This window comes from Medicago sativa, chromosome 5, assembly GCF_051527215.1.
Source record: "Medicago sativa cultivar Bolivia chromosome 5, Bolivia_mono, whole genome shotgun sequence".
Classification (NCBI taxonomy): domain Eukaryota; kingdom Viridiplantae; phylum Streptophyta; class Magnoliopsida; order Fabales; family Fabaceae; genus Medicago; species Medicago sativa.
Genome location: NC_140753.1, coordinates 76,197,391 through 76,219,390, shown reverse-complemented (window position 1 = coordinate 76,219,390; position 22,000 = coordinate 76,197,391). Strand labels below are relative to the sequence as shown.

The 22,000-nt window shown below is 34.2% G+C and overlaps 1 protein-coding gene and 1 long non-coding RNA gene across 2 annotated transcripts; one reads left to right on the top strand and one right to left on the bottom strand.

The window, feature by feature from the left end:
- Positions 1-4,261: 4,261 nt before the first annotated feature.
- On the bottom strand, positions 4,262-6,020 carry LOC146925109 (proteasome subunit alpha type-7-like). The gene is made up of 3 exons (XM_085710988.1): positions 5,784-6,020; positions 5,003-5,417; positions 4,262-4,504 (listed from the first exon to the last, which is right to left on the bottom strand). Exons 1-3 carry the CDS (start codon positions 5,954-5,956, stop codon positions 4,343-4,345), a joined length of 750 nt encoding a protein of 249 aa, XP_085567114.1. The 5' UTR covers positions 5,957-6,020; the 3' UTR covers positions 4,262-4,342.
- A 14,846-nt stretch (positions 6,021-20,866) lies between these two features.
- On the top strand, positions 20,867-22,000 carry LOC146925108 (uncharacterized). Its single transcript, XR_015010395.1, has 2 exons — positions 20,867-21,075; positions 21,556-22,000. It is a non-coding gene; the product is annotated as an uncharacterized LOC146925108 (long non-coding RNA).

The following is a 22,000-nucleotide window of genomic DNA, read 5'->3' as shown; positions in this document are numbered from 1 at the left end:
TCAGTAACTTCTGCACACAAATTCAATCTGAAAAAGAATCAAAAATTTTAAAGCTCTTTGTATCTGGTCAGATAGCTGAATCTGAAGATAGTCCAGAAGCTGAACCCACATCAGAAGCTCAAGATGAAGCTGCTTCTGATGAAGCACAAGATGGCTCACATCAAGCAGATCCTCTCAGAAACACATTCAAGCACAAGTCTTCACATCCTGAGGATATAATCATTGGAAACAAAAATAGTTCTAGAAGAACAAGATCATACTTCAGAAAAAAAGATTCAATGATTGGACTGATATCAATGATTGAACCTACAACAGTTGATGAGGCACTTTCAGATGATGGATGGATCTTAGCTATGCAAGAAAAGTTGAATCAATTTCTAAGAAATGATGTGTGGGATCTGGTACCCAAACCTCAGCACAAGAACATTATTGGAACAAAATGGGTATTCAGAAACAAGTTGAATGAGCAAGGAGAAGTAACAAGAAACAAAGGAAGACTTGTTGCACAAGGTTATAGTCAACAAGAAGGCATTGATTACACTGAAACATTTGCTCCAGTTGCAAGATTGGAAGCAATCAGGTTACTTCTTTCATATGTAGTTAATCATGGCATAATATTATATCAAATGGATGTCAAGAGTGCATTTCTTAATGATGTCATAGAAGAAGAAGTGTTTGTCAAGCAACCTCCTGGTTTTGAGGATTTTAAGCATCCTGACCATGTTTTTAAACTGAAGAAATTACTATATGGCTTGAAACAAGCTCCTAGAGCTTGGTATGATAGACTGAGTAATTTCTTAATCAAAAATGATTTTAAAAGAGGTCAGGTTGACACAACACTCTTCAGAAGGACTCTTGTGAAAGATATTCTTGTTGTGCAAATATATGTTGATGATATAATATTTGGTTCTACTAATGCATCTCTTTGCAAGGAATTTTCTAAGTTAATGCAGGATGAATTTGAAATGAGCATGATGGGAGAGCTGAAGTTCTTCCTGGGCATTCAAATCAATCAATGCAAAGATGGAGTTTATGTTCATCAAACAAAGTATACAAAGGAGCCTCTGAAGAAGTTCAAGCTTGAAGATTGTAAAGTGATGAATACTCCAATGCATCCTACATGCACCTTAAGCAATGAAGATGAAGGAGCAAAAGTAGATCAGAAGCTGTACAGAGGTATGATTGATTCTTTGTTATACCTCACTGCATCTAGGCCAGATATTTTATTCAGTGTATGCTTGTGTGCAAGATTCCAATCAGATTCTAGAGAATCTCATTTGACTGCTGTCAAGAGAATCTTCAAGTATTTGAAGGGAACAACTAATCTTGGACTCCTTTATAGGAAATCCTTAGATTATAAGCTATTTGGATTCTGTGATGCTGATTATGCTGGTGATAGAATTGAAAGAAAGTCAACCAGTGGCAATTGTCAATTTCTGGGTGATAATCTGATATCCTGGGCTAGCAAAAGACAAACAACTATTGTTATGTCTACAGCAGAAGCAGAATACATTTCAGCTGCAAGTTGTTGTACACAACTACTTTGGATGAAACATCAGTTAGAAGACTATCAGATAATTGTTTGTCTAAAAATCCAATTTTGCATTCAAGAGCTAAGCATATTGAAATCAAACACCACTTTATCAGAGACTATGTTCAAAAAGGAATTTTAGATATACAATTCATTGATACTGAGAATCAATGGGCTGATATATTTACTAAGCCTTTAACTGTTGAAAGATTTGATTTTATAAAGAAAAATTTGAACATGCATTATGTGTCTGATTAAAGCTTGCTTGCTCCTGAATATGATTTTTGGTTCTGAAGTCTGTTCAGAAGTGTTGGTCCATCAGAAGCTCTTTATTGAGGTTCTGAGGAAAATATGCTTCTGATGATGACGTCAGCATCTGAAGTCCAGAAGCTGGATTTTGTGCTTCTGAATAGTAGAGTTAGTGGAAACGTTGGAAGTTACTTTTTATGGTAACTCCTGGCCCACTAACTTGGCAGTTTTTCTGAGGACTTCTGACGTGGCTTATTTGTATTGATGTATAACTTAAAAGGGCAATGATGATTTAAAAGATTTGAAAGTACTTTCACGCGCCCCCAATTGTCATTAATGTTATGTTTGTTTGTCTCTTTTACTGAATTGCAATCGTTTTTACTTTTAACACATTGTCAAATTCACACACTACTCACTTCACAACAAACACTTCATCTTTCAAACCTGTTCTTGCGAAGTAAGCGCAATCTTTAAACCTAGAACTCAAAATCATCATCATCATCAATGGCCTCATCAAGCTCAAATCAAGTGAATCCAGAATCTTCATCATGCATGCAACAACAACAAGGTGCTCCAGAACCGGCGATAGTAATCAAACCAAAAACCATGTCCATACCGGTTGAATCTCTAAAGATTCAAATAGAGAACCCAGTGGACTTCACCTCAGTTGAGAGATTCAAGGTGGACATGGAGAAGTTCTTCAAACCTCAAAAGATATATGGTTACTTCCGTATGTTGAATGGACCAACATATGAGAATTTGGTCAAGGATTTCTGGCTTAGGGCTGAAGTTTACGACTGAGAAGCTGCAAGATTAGAGGAGAATCAGGCTGTAGAGAGAGACTCTAGTCTGAAGGGGAAGACCAGAGAGGAAATGGGTTTAAAACCATTTAAGGATATGGAGATAAGATCAGCTGTGATGGGTATTCCAGTAACCATCACTGAAAAAGCAACTTCGAGAGCTTGCAAGGTTTCTGCTAAAGGCAAATTTCAGTGGGATGTCAGCAAGGAAGATGTCCTGTTGGAAGGTTACACAAGATTATTTCTGAAAGGAAATCCAAAGGCTAGAATGACGAAAATGGAGGATTGTCACAGGCTGCTTCTTAAGTTCTGCACAAATTGCTTCTTTCAAAGAGGAGGAGGGGCTGATCAACCTATTCAAGATCATCAATTGACTTTGTACTTCATGGCCACGTTTGAAAGGATAAACACTCCAAGATACCTCATGCATCATATGTGATGGGCTATCAAAGAAGGAATTAACAAGGGAAGAAAAAAAAAACTCAAGCAAGATGTGATAAGTAAACTCGACAATACCAAAAATAAAAGGGATAATATCCTTAAAAAAAATAAAAAGTAAAACGATAATAGTTATTTTGGTCTTTGAATGTGTAATGAGCCGTCACAATAGTTTTTGAATGTATCAAAATTTTAAATTAGTCGTTGATTGTGCACTCGTTTAATCAAAATAGTCCTTCGCGTTAAAATGTTCCGTTAATATTTTCATATCAGTCTATCAATACTTACTCATTGCCAGAAAATAACTAGAGACTATTTTGACTAACGGTATGTACAATCATAGACTATTTTAAAATTTTGATACATTGAAAACTATTATGGTTACCATTACATATCCCGATACCAAATTGGCTATTACCCCCAAAAGAAAACAATTATACCGTACGCTTCAATCACTAAATGGTGTATGATTATAAAAACTTAATTGTTATTGAAGTGTTGTTTAATTTGAAGTTGACGGAATTTCGGATTTAGGTGATTTAAGAGAAATTTCAGATTGGAAATGAGTTTCTGCGTGAGTTAACTCACACAGAAGTATTTTGGTCTTTTCAATTGAGAGCGAGCAAAAAGTGTTGAGTAAAGAGCAGAATTCAAGATTACGGGTTACCACACAATAATTAGCATTTGGGTAAGTGGCTATGTGAGTTTTTATTAAGAAGTCAATTCATGAATACATCCTGGGTAATACCACGTGTCTTTTTATAATTTGTCAAAAAAAGTGTCTTTTTAGAAGATGTCCTCTTCATTCTTATTAGCCTTTAGAATTGCTGACTGCTTTTTACTAGCTTTACATTCATTCGAAAATAGAGGGTCAAAAAATCATGTCTCACGATTTCTTCTATATCCCTATGGTGATATAACTTTCGTACGTAGGTTAGAACTTAGAAATTAAGAGAAAGAAAAAATTGAACCAAAATAACTAATTAATCTGAGTAGAAGATCACAGTAGATATTTTTTGTTACAATTATTAGTATTAATCTCAACAAAATTATAGCGTAGGATAATCAATGGATTCTCGACACTACCAAAAAATGATTAAAAACACTACCAAAAAAAAAAAAATCAATGGATTCTCGTACTTAAATAATATTTTGAAGATGATCCAAAGTAAAGTATCATAAAATTAAAGAAATGAATAACCAAATCTAATTTAATTTATTACAAAAGATCAAAGATGTGACTTTACTTTGGGTTGCTTGACTCGTCGGTTAGAGACAAAGCCTAACAAGGATCATGCTTGTACAAAACAAAAGAAACCTAGAATCATGTGTCCTTGGGAGGAACTTTCTTTGCAGCCTCAGCAGCTGCCTTCTCTGCTTCAATCTCAGCGACAATGGCGTCAATTTCAGCTTCCTCCAGTTGACGCAGACCATTCTCCTTGGTCATCACAGCAACTTCAATGTTCTTCCCTCCACTCTCAACAACCTAATTACATGTAGGAAAAACCAAATGAAAATACTACCCTATAATAGTATTATATAAATAATTATGCAGTAGCAAAAAACAAAATTACTTTCATAGATTAAAGACAGGTAAATGTTAACACAAACATACATTTGATAAGATTTGTGCTTCAATCTTATTCAATGCACATGAATATAATATCATGACTCAACATCATCCTAATATGCAGTCAAATAATTATGTTAAGGTCATTCCGTCCCCATGCATTTATTTTGCAAAGTGAAAACATAAAGAACTGAAGACACTCTTAAAAGTTGTTCCAAATCCAAAGTCACACTCAGCGTTTAAAATAGTAAAAGACAGATACATGGAAAGAGCGGAGAATGACATCACCTATATATCATCTAGCAAGAAAAAATAATATCTTGCACAAGTTGCAGCATACAAGCTATATAAATGAATGATATGTATCATATATATTTATTTCAAAAGCATTAAAGAAGACAAAAATTAACTCACCTCAAGCAACGAACTGATAGCCAATTTGACAGTTTCTTGCCCAGAGGTGTCTTTATAGTTCTTCTCTAGAAACTCACGGATTGAACTTGAGTTTCTTCCGGTTGCGTTAGCTTTCCAAGCCGAAAATGTACCGGAAGGGTCGGTTTGGTACAAAGACGGTGACCCGGTGTAAGGATCAAAACCAACGATCAACGTCGAAAGCCCAAATGGCCGCACACCACTACTCTGTGTGTACTTTTGCTGAAGACCTGCAATGTAACGGGTTATGTATTCCACAGTACAAGGATCCTCAACGGTAAGTCTATGACTCTGGCATTCAACTCGGGCCCGGTTTATAAGGACACGAGCATCGGCTTTTAGTCCAGCACAAGCAAGAGCAACATGATCATCCAAACTAACAATCTTCCTCACCAATCTTCAAAACAAAAGCAAAATGTTTATAAAAAAACCCAAATCCATATATTATATATATTATAAGCAGTTTGGTTGGATATACTTCTATATAGCAGATGTATAAGAAAGAAAGAAAAAGAAAAAAATTGCTTATAGTTCTAGTTGAGCAACGGAGCATTATACAACAGGATTCAAGTTACAATTTATAATAAAAGCGTAGCATTCTCAAAATTAAAAAATAAAAAAAAAAAAAAAAAAAAAAAAGGTAAGATATACTATGATGCAAGTGTCCTCAATTCTTGATCATCGAGTTTTAAACCCTAGAATCCAGATTAACCTAGCATGGAATTTATTGCATGGTGTAACACTAAAAAGTGTGAAATCTAACCTCGAGTCTTGCAGTTTGGCAGCGGATTTTTTCTCCACGCAGAGAACGACGTTGTCTGTACCTCGAACACCAACAGCGGCGTTACCTTTGCGAACGGCTTCAAGAGCATACTCTACTTGGAAGAGATGACCATCAGGAGAGAAAACTGTGATAGCTCTATCATACCGAGACATTTTGATATTCTTCTAATCTCTTTCGATTTCAACAAACTTTTCGATGTTCGAGTAAAAAATTTCAACAAACCCTTAGGGATGGATGTTGGAGTTAAAATATAGAAAGAGAAAGAAGCGACGTTTTCAATCTTATTTATATTCAAATTGGTGGCTTAGTAAACAAGAAAACGAAAACTAAAACAAATCACTCCAAGTGGATTGTGGAAAGAAAAAATCTTAAAGATTTTGTTGGATCGTATTCACTTTTAAATTATTGTTTTTTTAAAAAATTATAATCATGATTTTTAATTTTGAATCTTAATAAATTTATAACACATCCCTTAAAAAAAATAATTATAACACACATTTTTAAGTTTTTCTTTTTAAGATTTGAAGTGACTAGATTTTTAACGAAAATGTATACCTCTAAAGATGAATTTTTTTATTTTATTTTTGGAGGGGTCTAAAGATGAAGATTAAGTTGAAATTCATCACAACAACATTCTTTATGATTCCTTAAAAAAAAAAAACATTCTTTATGGATTAAAGTTATGACCATTGTTATTTATCTAAAAAGATTTTATCAAGAATCAATTGAAAAAAATGTCTCATCAACCAATTAAATTTATTATTTGCTGGAAATACACTGTCTTAAATTTTTTTTGATAAAGTTTATCGGTGTATCTATTCCCTACAGTTATAAAGTGTTGCACATTCCAACATAAATCATGGTTCTGTCTTGGGAGTGATTAATGTTATATGTCACGACACGATTGTTGCACCATATGCACGAAAGCATTTACGACTTGCCTTTTTCTTCTCAATTAATGGACTTCATTCAAGTCTCTTCCACTCGTGTTTTTCTTTAAACAAAAACTAATTACAACAAAGTATATTCCATAATATTGATTTTATATGTTTTTTGACAATGGACTAAGTGGTTGATCGTTAAAATTAGAAGTGTTAAATATGCAGTTCATTCAAAAAAAAAGTTAGCATTTTTCAAGAGAACATAAAATAAATATCATCTTAAAAAATAATATTGATTTTATATATGTTATATTTTCGGTCAAACATATTATTTTATACTCAAGAGTCGTTTTTGGATGAGATGGTAAGAGATTTTTTTCGGTTTAGTTAAAAGTCTTGAGTTCGAGTTCTTCCCTAGAAAAGCAACAGTGGTTGCAGTCTTACATAGTTCAAATGATTAATTTATGCAGTTGTACGCAAAGAATACCCAATTCATACAAAAAAAAACTATTATTTTCTCACGTCTCTATAATATTAATATTAAGAGAGGTGTTATATGACACAAATTTCGATTGCCCACGAGAAAACACGACATATAAAGGGTGTTTCACATACAATACACGTGAGAGAGGGAAAATTAATCTAGTTCTTTCCTTCATATATCCAAAGGGTTGTTAATCACTCGTGTTGGTTGTCGTGCATGTTGGTGTCGTGTCAACAATCATTTCTCTAATTTTAATAAAGTAAAAGGTTGTTTACCGGTGTTTTTGGTAAACAATAAGACTAGTTTTGAATAATTATTTGCATGATCAAACCAAATATTATAGGACATGTTGTGCATGATTTTTCAGATAATGATCAATTTAATGATATAAACATACGAAGATGAATGGCTAGCTTAGTTGAAATCGAAGTTTTCTATTGATTAATGATATAATCAGTTAAGGGTTTTGTTAGTGATATAATCAAGTTTTACGTGTGTTACCAATTAAGTTGAAACCCAAGTCTTCTGCCCTCGTTTAGGTTATCAATCTATTGATTTTTAGGAGTGGCTAACTTAGTCTACATAGCTATCAGTTACCTCCCCAAACCAAATATAAAAGCAAGAAAGCATTTGCTATATATCAAAATGAGAACTCTATAGATCATCATGACAAAAATGAATTTCAATTTCTTCATTCATCAAACTAATACTGCTTTGTAGGAAATAATGTTGATTTCTATGATAAAAATTAAGTGATGGTTATTTCTAACAAAGATGAATGTTGTGTAAATTACCTTTCGGAAATTTCACTTGATACTTGGTGAATTACTTTTGAAAGTCCATCTCTTTTGTTTCAGACTTGCCTATGTTTTACCAAACTACCGTAAGCCCTCCTAAAATCCACTTATCACACTTCTATAACAAGCTTATGTATTTGTTTAACGGGTAATGCAATGAAACCACCAACTGCAAGGCTTGTCCTTGTTTAATGAGTAATTTACACCACATTCATAAAATTTCCTGCATAAACCTTTTTATTCGTGTGTTAATGTTTGTTTTCTTCAATTTATCTATTGTGTATAAAAAGTGGTGGATGATGGAGATAAAAATGGAAATGGTATTCAAGCAAAGTCTATCAATAACATTTTCTTAATCTCGCCCTTCTTTTGTTACATATAAAACCTATTTTCACTCCTTTTTTCCTTGCCTGTTTTATTTTTGGTGTAGATAAAGCAATGCTATGGAATTTGTAATTTTGTTTCTCACTTCGTTTTTTAGTTTTTGGGTGTATTGTGGAGGTTTGATCGGCACTTTTAGTGTTTCTATCAAACCCATTTTTATCTTTAGTGTTTTTTAGTATGATTTCTATCAAAGAATTATTTTAATTGGTTGATAGTGTAAAACAACTTTACACTGTCAGCCAATTAAAATCACTCTTTAAAACATGTCAGCCTAAATTTAAAAAAAAATCAAGTCGAATCTAGCATAATAATTGTCATAACTCTATGTTTAATTTACTTTTTTACAGCTTTGATATAATCTCATTTTGATCTTCAGAAGCTACTTCCTCCTTTCATCTTTCAAACCAAGTTTTCATGGTGGATACTAACGTGGTATGGCGCTGGTTGTAGACAATTGTTATGTTAAGCATGTGGTTAGAGGTTCGAGCCCTGATCAGGGATACCGGGTTTGGTAATTGGTATGTGTGTAGCTTGTAGATGAGATTATGAGAGGAAAAAGAAATTTAGGGGAAAATAATGTCATTTTGATTATGTTTTTCTTGGGTTTTGTGTATAATCGGAGAGAAATGAACTAAAAGAAGTATTAGCAACATAAAAAATTGTTGGACGCTAAGATGGTGTGGGGCTCTGTTGCACCAACACTTCTGATCAAAGGCGTGTCAGTGTCTGACACCAGTATGATACGACACATGTTATTATATTGAATTGTCATTTTTTCCAACGTGTCTGTGTCGTATCCAGTGTCCGTGTGCGTGCTTCATAAGTGTGGGGTTGGTGGTAAATAATTGATCTCTTAAGCATGTAGTTAGAAATTTAATACCAATGATGTGGTTTGAGGTTCAATACAAGCCTTAATCGGGGATGCCTTGGGTTTGGTTATCTATATGTGCGTAGCTTGTAGAGGAGATCATGAGAGGTTAAATAAATTTGAGGGAGAAAAGGGCATTTTTATTATGCTCATGGAGGGTTTTGTCTATAACTGGATGAAATGAACTAAAAGATTAATCAGCAACTTTGAAAACCATGTGATGGACACCAACATGATGTGGCGTTGGTGGTAGATAACGGGTCTTTTAAGCATGTTGTCATTTTGAATCTAGATTCACAACATCAACTCAAAAATTTGTGAATCTAGATTACATTTTTTCATGCTCTCACACTCTTATATACTACTTCTTATCTATTGTTTTAACAATGATCCTACAAAATTAAAAAAAAAAAAAAAAACGGTTGTCCTAAATCAAATTTAGAAGCCCGTAACGTTGTATCCACCATGAAAACTTGGTATGAAAGATGAAAGGAGGAAGTAGCTTCTGAAGATCAAAATTAGATTATATCAAAGCTGTAAAAAAAATAAATTAAACAGAGTTATGACAATTATTATGCTAGATTCGACTTGATTTTTATTTTTAAATTTAGGCTGACATGTTTTAAAGAGTGATTTTAATTGGCTGACAGTGTAAAGTTGTTTTACACTGTCAGAGTATTCTAATTAAACTCTAGTAGTTATTAGTATAGATTTTATTTTATTTTTTCCTTTTTAAACACTTAGTTGATGTGTTTTAAAGAATTATTTTAATTGATTGATAGTGTAAAGTAACGTTAGACTGTCAGAGTATTCTAATTAAACTCTTTTTTAAAATATAAATATCAACAAATAGCTCTTTATTTCATAAAAATAATAGTTAATTTATAGATTTGGAACAAGAGTACCAATACACCATAATTTACGAGTGTATCGTAGAAATTCGCTAATTATATATACTAGACTATTCTTCATATTATTGTTACACTTTCTCTCAAAAAAAGTATTATTCACACCGTGACGACCGCAATCTATATCGCAACATATGTTACAATCGAAATCGCGACAAACTTAAGGCGACCGCGACTGTGACCACCACAGTTATTTAAAACATTGGTACCATGGTTATTATCATTCATTATGGTTCATAATAATGGAATTCTTCTTTACTAAAGCGTATTCTTCTTTTGATTAAAAAAAATAATTGTTTTTCTGGGTTTATGCAACTTTGTTTTTCTGAAAGTTTCTTTTTGTTCTTCTTTGGGTAAATTGCATTAACCTCCCTTGAGGTTTCACTAAACAACACTAACACCCCCTCTATTTTATAAAAAACATTCACCTCCCCTTTAAGTTAACACCGTTAAAGTACTGTCAATTAGAAAATCACAATTCTACGCTTTGCTTCCTGAGTTCCTAGCTAATCCAAGGAATCAATTCATTTTACACTCTGTTTCTAAAGGGTCCAAGGAATTAGCTGATTAAATTTTGTTGCTCATTTTGTAAAGGGTCGAACTGCTGTGCAACATTGCTGCACTCTGTTTCTACGACCCTTTCCGGCGCTGCGCCTTTAGGGTAATATGAATTTTGATTTTATTGGCAGCTACATTCTTGTTCCCACCAATTCCTTCAATTCATTTTACATTCCTTTGTTTCTTTTTCTTCTTCATTAGAGGTTGGTGGTGGTGAGTCGGTGACTTCTTTTGCGGAGAGGGAGAGAGACAAAGGAGTATGCATGGTGTGGGTGTATTTGTGTGTGTGAGTGACAGGAATGGTGTGCTGTGTTGTTTCCTAGCTGTTGGCATTTTTTTCCCAAATTCTTTGAACGAGATTCTATAATTTGCCTTTGAATTTCCTTCATTTCTTTGGCCACTTTGTTAACAAGTTTTTTTTTCATCTTGTTAATTCTTCATTTTTATATTTTTGCATTGTCTCTCACTTTTCTGTTAAGGTGTGTACTCGATAGTTTAAGTATTTAACATAATTTGAAGTAGCTAGCATAATATAGGATATGTTCTGCTACTTTTCAAGCAATGTCAATGGCTTTGACATCAAGTGCTTGTGGTCAAGAGATCATTTCAAAAGTACAGGATGCATCTATTGTGAATGGACCCAGACTATATTTTAACAGAGACAAACAGTGTTAAGCTAGAAGGGATGTGTTTGTCACGTTGAAAATTAAGTAGGGGAGGTTTCTGCATGGTTGAAAAATAGAGGGGAGGTGAGTGTCATTTAAACATACCTTAAGGGAGGTTAGTGTAATTTACCCTCTTCTTTTGATTCAAAGATTGATTAGTTACTTTAGAGTTAATAATTTCATAATTTTTGAAAGTTATGGTGTTTGGCATGAATTTATGAAAGTTGTGATGCACTAAAACGTTTTAGGCCAAATCGACTTGATTCCGGGTCATTGGAAAGGAACGATATCAATTATGGAACCAATGAGTTCCTGCCAATGAAGCGCATGATGTTTGAGCGAGATGTAGATTTCGAGTTGAATACTTCACTCGGTTTAGGAGCTTATCAATTTTTTTTTCTTTCTTTGAACGAAGCTAAAATTAGCCCACTAGGACAATCGAACATGAGACTTTAAGGAGGAGCACATTCTCAGATGTCAAACCAATACCACTAGACCAACCCAAGTGGGTTTGAGAGCTTATCTTGATAATGGGGTTGTTGTTGGCATGAATTTTGTTTCGGGATGAAGATTTATAAGTTTTATGTGTTTTTTTCATTTATTTATTTTTAAAATTAGTAATTACACACGTGGCATACTGCACATTCAAGTGAGCTGCAACGCATGCGTTGACTTGGTAAAAATTATAGAAAAAAGATTAGTATTGCAAAAGGGGCTAAACATGAGAAGGAACTTTGGTGTTCATTTTTTAATAGGGACCAAAATCGCTACATTTTGAAAGTTAAGGGTGAAAAGTGTTTTTAAGCCAAAAATTTAATCACCACTTTTGATCCCTATTTTTAAGTCAACTTATGTGTAGCGTTTGTATTTATTTAATAAAACTATGCAAAAATGTGTAGAATATTTTAAAAATCTCTCCTAAAAAAAATTAGAATTTTTTAAAAAAGCATGAATTAAACATGAATTTTTAACCGCAAATTAAACATATAAAAATTTATATTCAATTCATTTTTTTTTTGTTAAAAATCTAATTTTTTGCGAGTGATTCTTATAATATTATAAATCATTCTGCAAAATTCTGTTCAAAAATATAAATTCTACATTTGAATTTACTTAAAAAGAGAGATCAAATGTCAAGATAAAAAACTTTCGAGGACTAAAAGTCAATAATTTTTTTAGAGAAACTAAAACCAAAAGTTGATATATTTATAAGAGAAAAAAACTATAATTAACCCTATTTTAAATAACAATTAACATAAGGACTGCCATGTTTTATATTTTTAATTTTCTAAGTTAGTTCCACGTTGAAGTAGTTCAAATTGTTTCAGTTTTAAATCTATGACGCATGGTCCCCGTGAACATAGCTCAGTTGGCAAGGACATACATTATTATATGCAGGGGTCGGGGTTCGAATCCCGGACACCCCACTTATTCACCTTAAAAATGGTGAATTCTAACCACTAGACTACCTGATAAAAAAAAAATCTACGAAGATGTTTCATATTTTAAAGCTTCATAGATGCATATATATATATATATATATATATATATATATATATATATATATATATATATATATATATATATCTATTGCCTAATCATCAAAGTGTGTATTGTGAGAAATTTAAAAGTTGTCGAAAATTCATTCAAACAAATACAAAACAAAATGATAGATTAAAAGCATAGAGATGTAATGAACCATTAGAAACATGAATCATTGCCTATAACCATCAACAGTTCAAATTGCCTCTTTACTGTTACCATCAACCATTCAAATTGCTTCTTTAACTTCTTCAACACTTTTCATTGCAAAAATCGTGATTAATCTTTTGCTTATATTTATTACTAGATCATACTCAATCTATATGATTCAATCAAACAAACAAACATAAAAACAATGAAAAACAACATGATATCATAACCATATGAATTAAATTAAGTTAATGCAAAGATAACGAGAAGAAACGTCCTAGCAATCGATCAGCAACGATTTAGAACCAAGATTTTGACACAACATTTTTGAAATGAGGATTTTTTGAGTTTGGGTAATGGTGAGGTAAGGTGATGAGTGAATAGGAGCTAGGGGTTAACTGGTTTTGGGGGGAAAATGCAACGGTTGTTAACAACCGCTGACCTAGCGGCAATTAACTGTCGGGGGTTCTACCAACGGTAGTTAACTACCGCTAGGGCCATTAACGTCATTTACTTGTATCAATAGGAAATATTCATTGTCAAAAAAACAATTTTCTTTTTGAAAGACTAAGCTGAGATTTTTGGCCCACCTTGTAACACCCACGTCGTGGCTTTCGATATCCCGCTAGGTGGATACGAAAGGTTCCCGACCTAAGGGGAACGGTTTAAGCCGCAAGGGACCCCCACGACAATAGTAGGAACCGAAACACATCGGAATGAGAGGGATCCGGAGGCCGTGTAGGTATGGGACTACATGGTTGAAGGAAGGCTTATAAGAATTGTTAGGTACTACCCATATCAACAAGATGCATCTTCTTTTTGGGAGCTCAATCCATAGGAACTCCACAGTTAAGCGTGCTTGGCTTGGAGTAGTACTAGGATGGGTGACCTACCGGGAAGTTTCCCGGTAAGCATGTGAGTGAGGACAAAGCATGCTGAAAAGACTCGTGTTGGTTTGTGGGGTTAGTCGGCAATCCTGTAAGCAGTCTGGGATGTTACACTTGGTATCAGAGCAGACCTCTCCCAGTACGGTGTGGTTCGGGGACGAACCAGGCGGAAGCTGGTGGGCATGTAACACCCACGTCGTGGCTTTCGATATCCCGCTAGGTGGATACGAAAGGTTCCCGACCTAAGGGGAACGGTTTAAGCCGCAAGGGACCCCCACGACAATAGTAGGAACCGAAACACATCGGAATGAGAGGGATCCGGAGGCCGTGTAGGTATGGGACTACATGGTTGAAGGAAGGCTTATAAGAATTGTTAGGTACTACCCATATCAACAAGATGCATCTTCTTTTTGGGAGCTCAATCCATAGGAACTCCACAGTTAAGCGTGCTTGGCTTGGAGTAGTACTAGGATGGGTGACCTACCGGGAAGTTTCCCGGTAAGCATGTGAGTGAGGACAAAGCATGCTGAAAAGACTCGTGTTGGTTTGTGGGGTTAGTCGGCAATCCTGTAAGCAGTCTGGGATGTTACACACCTCCTATAGTTCACCCATCCAGTTTAGCCCGCTGAAAAGCAGGTTGTAACACAGTGGGACACACTAGCCTATGACTCATTAAATCATCATTCTTTATTAATGCACTCTTAGGGTGTGTTTGGATGGGGAATGAAAGTGAAGGGAAAGATAGAGAAAGGAAAGATGATATGAGGAAAGAAAAAGAGTAGAAAGTGAGGGGATTGTTTTATTTGTTTGGTATAAGAGAAAGTGAAGTAGAAAGTTGAAGGAAAGAAATATCTATATTTAATAATTGACGAAAATACCCTTAAGATGAAATTATATATATATATATAGGTCATATCAAATGAGAGGACTTCTTAAAATGAGAGATGGGAGGAGTAAATGTTAACCATTAGATTAAATTAGATTAAAATCAACGGTTGTCATTAAAAAAAGCATGTCCTGGTCTTTCATCTTCTTTCTCGCTACACACTTGTTTTTGTTTGTTTTTGTTTTTTTAAACCACTTTGTTGCTTCATTTTTTTTCTCCAGATATTGATCATTGTTTGTACTGATTATACATCTTAACTCTTCATATTCACAACATCTGCAAATTCTTGCAAAATCAAAAATCAAGTCGTAACTAGACACACATTGATTGGCAGAACTCAACTCTCCTCCATAAGACCATAACCCAGTATTGTTGCTTCAGAGGAATTGGAAAGGTCGATGCACTTCCATTAACCGCCGCCGTAACGGAATTCCGATTTTGTTGTTGTCGCCGCTGACCTTAGTTTCGCTGCTGCCGATTGTCGTGTTGTTCGATTGCCGATTGGATCCTGTTTTTCTTAATATTGATAAGCTATTTTTTTTTCTTTCTTGTAAATTCTATTAAACTTGATTTCTCTTCATGTTTTTATCTCTAGAATGATTAGACCTTCTTTAAGAAACTAAAGTTGATTAATTGATTTGAATTTAAATTTTATTTTGGGGAAAACTATCTTTTTGAGAAACGATGGTCTTTGAAGGAAGATCAGAGATGAAGAGTGAGGTTTAATGTTGGGAAAGTCAGATTTGAAAAAATAAAAGCAAGAGAGAAGATGCAAGCGGATTCTTCTAACTGAGAAAGGAAAAGTCGCAGGAGAGAGGATGAAGAGGATGAATGTTCAGCTGCAGTTATTGAAACTAATGACCACAATAAAGATTAATCAAAGGGTCATGATTAAAGCCTCTCATCTATCACAATAAAAGTCCTCTCACTTGAAACATCCCCTATATATATATATATATAATAGACACACACGTCTACTGTTTCAATGTAAAAAAGAATCTCCAGCTAGTTGTGTGTATTAGTGCAATTGTAAGATAACAAAAAAAAAAAAAACAAAGCCATAATTTGAAAGAAAAAAAAAGAAAGAAAGAGACAAGTGAAAAAATATAAACAACATGGGCTACTTTGGACTTTTCATTCAAATATTGGTGTTTCCTCAAGCATTCTGAACACTTGAGCGGGGAAAGTTTTTTCAAGTGGGCCCCACTAAAATCTTTCCTTCCTTCACCTTTTTAGTGTGTTCCAAACAAGGGAAAATGTTTATTTCCCTCATCTTTCTCTCCTCCCCACTTTCTTTCCTTAGAAACAAACATACCCTTACACTCTGTGCAACATCCCCTCACCAAATCTCACCTACAGATGCCCACCAATCTTTCGTAAATTATCATTGCATCTCACATTCTCTCCTCTATTCTTCTATAGTGTGGTTTCACCGTTGACTTTTTATACAAAAATGTTACTCTAGTATTATTTGCATCATCATTTGCGTTGATATGTCTGATTGTAAGGTTGACCATCAAAGTCTTCTCCACCTTAGAAATAAAACAAACATTACCCCAACCTCTTTTCTCCTCCATCTTCTTGCACCATATGTTTAACATCACGTGTTTAATAATTTTGTGTAATAAGCTTCAATTTAAATGTAAATGTATTATGAAAGAAAGATATAATCTATAAATAAAATGAGAGTTTTATTTATTTTAAAAAGTATTTTAGAAAGAAAAAAAGAAGAAGAAAAGTAAAATATTTATTAATGAGCTGCTTGTTCGTTCCATCAAGAAAATTGCTTTTTTGACAAGGAATACTTCCTATTGACACAAGTAAATGACGCTTTTACCCCCAACGGCAGTTAACTACCGTTGTGTTCGTGATATATTCAAGGCAATAGCCATAATCCAGACACTAACTCCATCATCACCATCACCATTTTTTCTCTCAAAATTTCACTCTCTCTAAAAAAACTCTACCAAATCATCCAAAATTTCTTCCACTAAATCACAAGTAAGTTATCACTTATGCTATTGTCATACATTTTAGTTAGTATATGTGTTTATATGTTTATAATTTTAGTTGTTGTTTAATTATTAAATTTTGAATATTTGTTTTTAATATAGTTATGTTGTAGATATGAAATGCTATTAACATATATTATGAATACCTATTATAATGAATTTATATTGCTTGAATTTATAAAAAAAATTCGAATTTTATAAATTTTTTAGGACAACATGTTTTGGGAGCACAGCATGTTCCAGTGGATCGATATGCAGTTGACGTTGCTGAGATCAACTGAAGATATCATCAACAGCTTGATTCCGCCAGAAGATCGTCATTAGTTAGGGTAAGGTGCATTTCAACTACAACATTTGTCTCACCTCTGAAATGGGGTAATTCAAACTTGCCAAACGGCGAGGACTCAAGCATTTCGCTCGGCCTTCATGTTTTTCAATTGAAAAGATTAAATTCTTGTTAGGCCGATTTAGATCAAGGTATTAGGTGTCAAGGAATGGACCTCATTTCATTGGCACTTGGATACCATCATCTAAAGCAAGCCTAACAAAAATTTATTCTTTTCAAAGGAAAGCATGAATGTCGAGCGAAATGCTTGAGTCATGTTGTTTGGCCAGTTTGAATTTACCCTATTTCAGAGGTAAGACATTTGTTGTAGTTGGAATGCACATTCCAACTACAACAATTGTCTTACACTGGATGGGGCAATTCAACTTGTTAATCAACATGACTCCAACATTCGATGAGCATCTTGAACGATGGTATTCAAGTGTCAAGGAATGGATCTCATTTCATTGGCACTTGAATACCATCATTCGAGATGCTGATCGTATGCTGGAGTCCTACAGCTTAGCAAGTTTGAATTTGCCCCATTCAGTGGTAAGATAGTTGTTGCAGTTGGAAGGTACATAATTATATTTGGAAACAATCATGTAAAAGTGAGTTGTAATGTAATAATTATCTTATTTATTTACTTTTCGATATGATTTGAAGATACGGAATTTGAATTCACGTTAGATTTAATTAGTTTTTATTCGAATACATAATTTTAATTAGTTGGATTCACGTTAGATTTAATTAATTTTAATTAATTTTAATTAGTTGTATTTCATATAAATAAATGCAAATAAAAACTAAAATAAAGGAACACAAGTAATATATATAAAATCACATTTTATTAATATAATAATACATTTACAATGGGGTAAAACTAAATCTGCTTCGTCGTACCAATAACATTAAAAATAACATCTTCGTCGTACATTTATTCCTTAATAGGTGGAGTCATCTTCGTCGTACATTTATTCCTTAATAGGTTGAGTCATCTTCGGCGTACATTTATTGACTGAGGATGAGCCTGAGAAATACCAGACTCACTTTAGTGAGTACATTAAGAAAGGAATCGAGGCAGATGGCCTTGAGGAGCTTTACAAGAAGGTTCATGCTGCAATTCGTGTTGTTCCTCACATTTGCACTCTTGTTGTTTAATAATACATTTAACTACCGCTTGGGTTAAAACAAAGGAAAAAAACCACAAACCATAAACCCTAAACCCTAAATCCTGGGGTAAAACTAATTCAAAGAGGCTTACTTGAATATATAACCAATGAACAAGTAACTTTATTTTATTCGGTAAAAGTTCTGGTTGAGTTTCTTTGAGTACTGGACTATGACAAACAAACATTTTGTAAAAGAAAGAGTAAAGAGGAGAGAATGCTAGGAAATGAGAGTAAGGAGGAGAGAATGTGAGGAAATGTGAGAATGTGAGGGTTTTTATAGGGGAAAAATGTAGAAAAAACAGGTTGAATGTTGAAAAAAAAAGGTTGAATGAATGATGGAAAAAGAGGTTGAATGATGGAAAAAGAGGTTGAATGTAAAAAAAAAGGTTGAATGTTGAAAGAAAATAGGTTGAATGTGGAAAATATGTGTTGAATGAATGAAGAAAAAGAGGTTGTATGGTGAAAAGGACGTTGCATCCTAGAACGCACGTAGCGGGAGTTAACTGCCGCTTGAAGCCTCCAGCGGTTGTTAACTGCCGGCGTATTAACCAGCGGCTGTTAACTGCCGCTGAGGTTAAAATCGTCATTTACTTGTGTCAATAGGAAGTATTCTATGTCAGAAAAACAATTTTCTTCGAAGATTGCTCTTTAGGCCCCTAAAAATACGAAATTAGCCTTTTAAATAGAGACTCCGGTAGATACAATCCGATAGTTCATTTTAACATTGGATTTTTTACCTCCGGTATGTACCTACCGGATGCACATTTTTACATTTTCACAATTAAATACCGTATATAAATACAAAATTATTCATGCTGTTGCTAGTTTGAGTGCATTGGATTTGGGTGGTTGGATTCTTGGGTTTGTTCAAAGGATCCAGCGATGGTTATGTTCATGTTTGTGATGCACTGGTTAATATGTATGCAAAATGTGTTACGCCACCAATAGACTCTGCCATAGTGACAACGTCCGAACGTGTTGTGTTACAAAATCTACAATATTCATGACTCATGTCTTACCTTCCACCACGTGTCACACAACACAATCCATTTTCACTTTTTTATTCCCCTTTATTTAGATATTTGCTTACTTATACACATACCATACATAAGCTAGCCAAAGACGTGATATCTATTAATTCATTCACATACTTAGCCACATAGTTAGGCATCATGACATTAATAATTGTCACCTATCATCACTGGAAAATGGCAAAAACATTTCCCTTTCTTGCACAGTGTAACCATACCTAATGCTGCTAAACTTATCAACTTCTCAATTGGAGAAAACCACTGCTGAGGCTAATATGAATGTTGTGGACACTGCGGAGCAGCGGCGAAGCTAGCCATTTTTTTATGAGGGGGCTAAATTTAAAAAAAGTAAATAAAGTATATTTTATATGTTGTTTTGACAATTTTTATTGTTAATAAAACTTATTTGTAGCTATTTAAAAGTGTAAAAATAAGATGAAATACATCTATCAAACAAGTGGATATATTTTGAGTTTCCTTTTATACTAGTTTTTGCAAATAAACTTATTTGCGGTAGCTAAATATATATTATTGGGGTAGCCAATTACACAATGTACTAAAATTTTCAAATAAAAAAAATATGATGTGGGGTAGCCAAAGCTACCTCATGGTGGAGGCATAGCTTCGCCCCTGCTGCGGAGTCAATGGATGTTCGAAGGAAGTGTTGGAGGTGTTTGCGGTGATTTTACAGGAATGGTTTGAACCAAATGAGATAACTATGACTAGTGTGTTACCTGCTTGCAACCATTGTGGTTTGGAGAAGAAGAAAGAAGATGCTTAAAATCTATGGAGAGATTTGAAATTGTGCCTAAGATTGAGCATTATGGTTGTATGATTGATCTTTTAGAAAGGGTTGGATGCTTGAACGAGGCTGAGAATTTGATTCAAGCCATGCCTTACAATGCTAACAGAATAATATTGACTTCGTTTCTATTTGCTTGTTGTTACTTCGAATACATTTCGAGGGCTGAAAGAGTTCTGATCGAAAGAGGCGGTGAAAATGGAAAAGGAAGATGCTGGAGATTATGTGATGTTGAGATATATGTATGACACTGAAAGAAGTTGGTCTGATATGGAGGATGTTAAACAAATGATGAAGAAAAGAGGATCAAATAAAGAGGTTGCTTGGAGTGTTATTGAGGTTGATGATTTAGAGAGTTTGTGGCTGGTTATTACTTGCATTTGCAGTCGCATATATGGAGGTTATTCAGTCAACATTGAATATAAGGACCGTATGTGCTAATTGTGAAAATGAAAAAAATGTGCATCCGGTAGGTACATACCGGAGATGCAAATATAGAAAGTTAAAATGAACTACCGGAATGTATCTACCGGTGCCTCTGATATTTTAAAGTAAAGGTTAATTTCGTATTTTTAGGGGGCCTAAAGAGCAATCTTCATTTTCTTCCATCAATTCAGTGATGGGCTTACCAAAGGCCCATTCTGGTAACCTCAAACTCTAACCCTAATTCGATCACCCCTATTTATACATCAGGTTTCACATTCCTCTTTTCATTGTAGTGACTGAAAGGAGAGGCAGAGAAAGATATAAAACTTGCATTTGTGGTCGAATCTGAAGAAGAATAACAATGAATTCCAGGTCCGACAAAGCGGTCACAACATTCTCTCCCGATGGTCATCTCTCAGTAGAGTACGCTCTCGAAGCCGTTCGCAAAGGAAACACCGAGAAGAAATCCTCAGCCATCGCCAAACTCCAAGAGGTTTAACATTTCTCCATTTTATTTTCGTGCAATCAGTAATTTAAAGTTAACGTTCGTTTCATTTCTACTAGATTTTTAACAACAAAATTTGATGCTAGTTTTTATTCATGTTTAAGTCCCCCCCTTTACTTATGTTAATATTCTTTGTTGGTGAATTTTTTGAAGATCTGTTTTCTATTTTTTTTTTTTTTTTAGAAAATGAAAACCCCTAAAAGAGAGGATGTGAAATCTGTGTTGTGTAGTTAGATCCTGTTAGCGCGCTGGTTTATATAGCTTTCAATTCCTTCCATTATAAAAGTTTTGAGATGCAGATAATAATTTTAGCTTATTTATTTTTTCGTGTTGAGTTCGGGTTCTTTGTCGTCAAATAGGAACTTATCAACAAATGGCCAATCACTTTATTAAAAGTGTGCATAGTTATCAAATTGGAGTTTTACTCAATCTGCATATAACATGGATGGTTTTGTTCTGTTTTGGCAGATCATGGGAGTATATAAACCGTTACACAGCAAGTCTTCACCTCCTCAGGTTGTTGAAGGTGGAGGCAAAAACACTGAACAGGGGTTGAATCGCACACCACCACTCTGTACATCACATCTTTTTGTCTTTGTGTGTACTTCTGCTGGAGCATAGTATATGCATAGATCTTGGATCTTCAACAGTGGGTCTTGGATCTTCAACAGTGGGTCTTGGATCTTCAACGGTGGGTTTGTGGCTTCGACCTTCAACGCCCTGTTAATATAATCGTCGGGATTAACAATCTTTCTTACTGATCAAAATCGTTGTAAAAAAACTAAGGAACGCCGGATGTTTCTATCAAAATCGTTGTAAAAAACTAAATACATATTATATTTATTTATATGGCTTTTATTCTTTTTTGTTGTTCCCTCGATCAATTAAATTCCAATAACTTATTCTTCCTCTA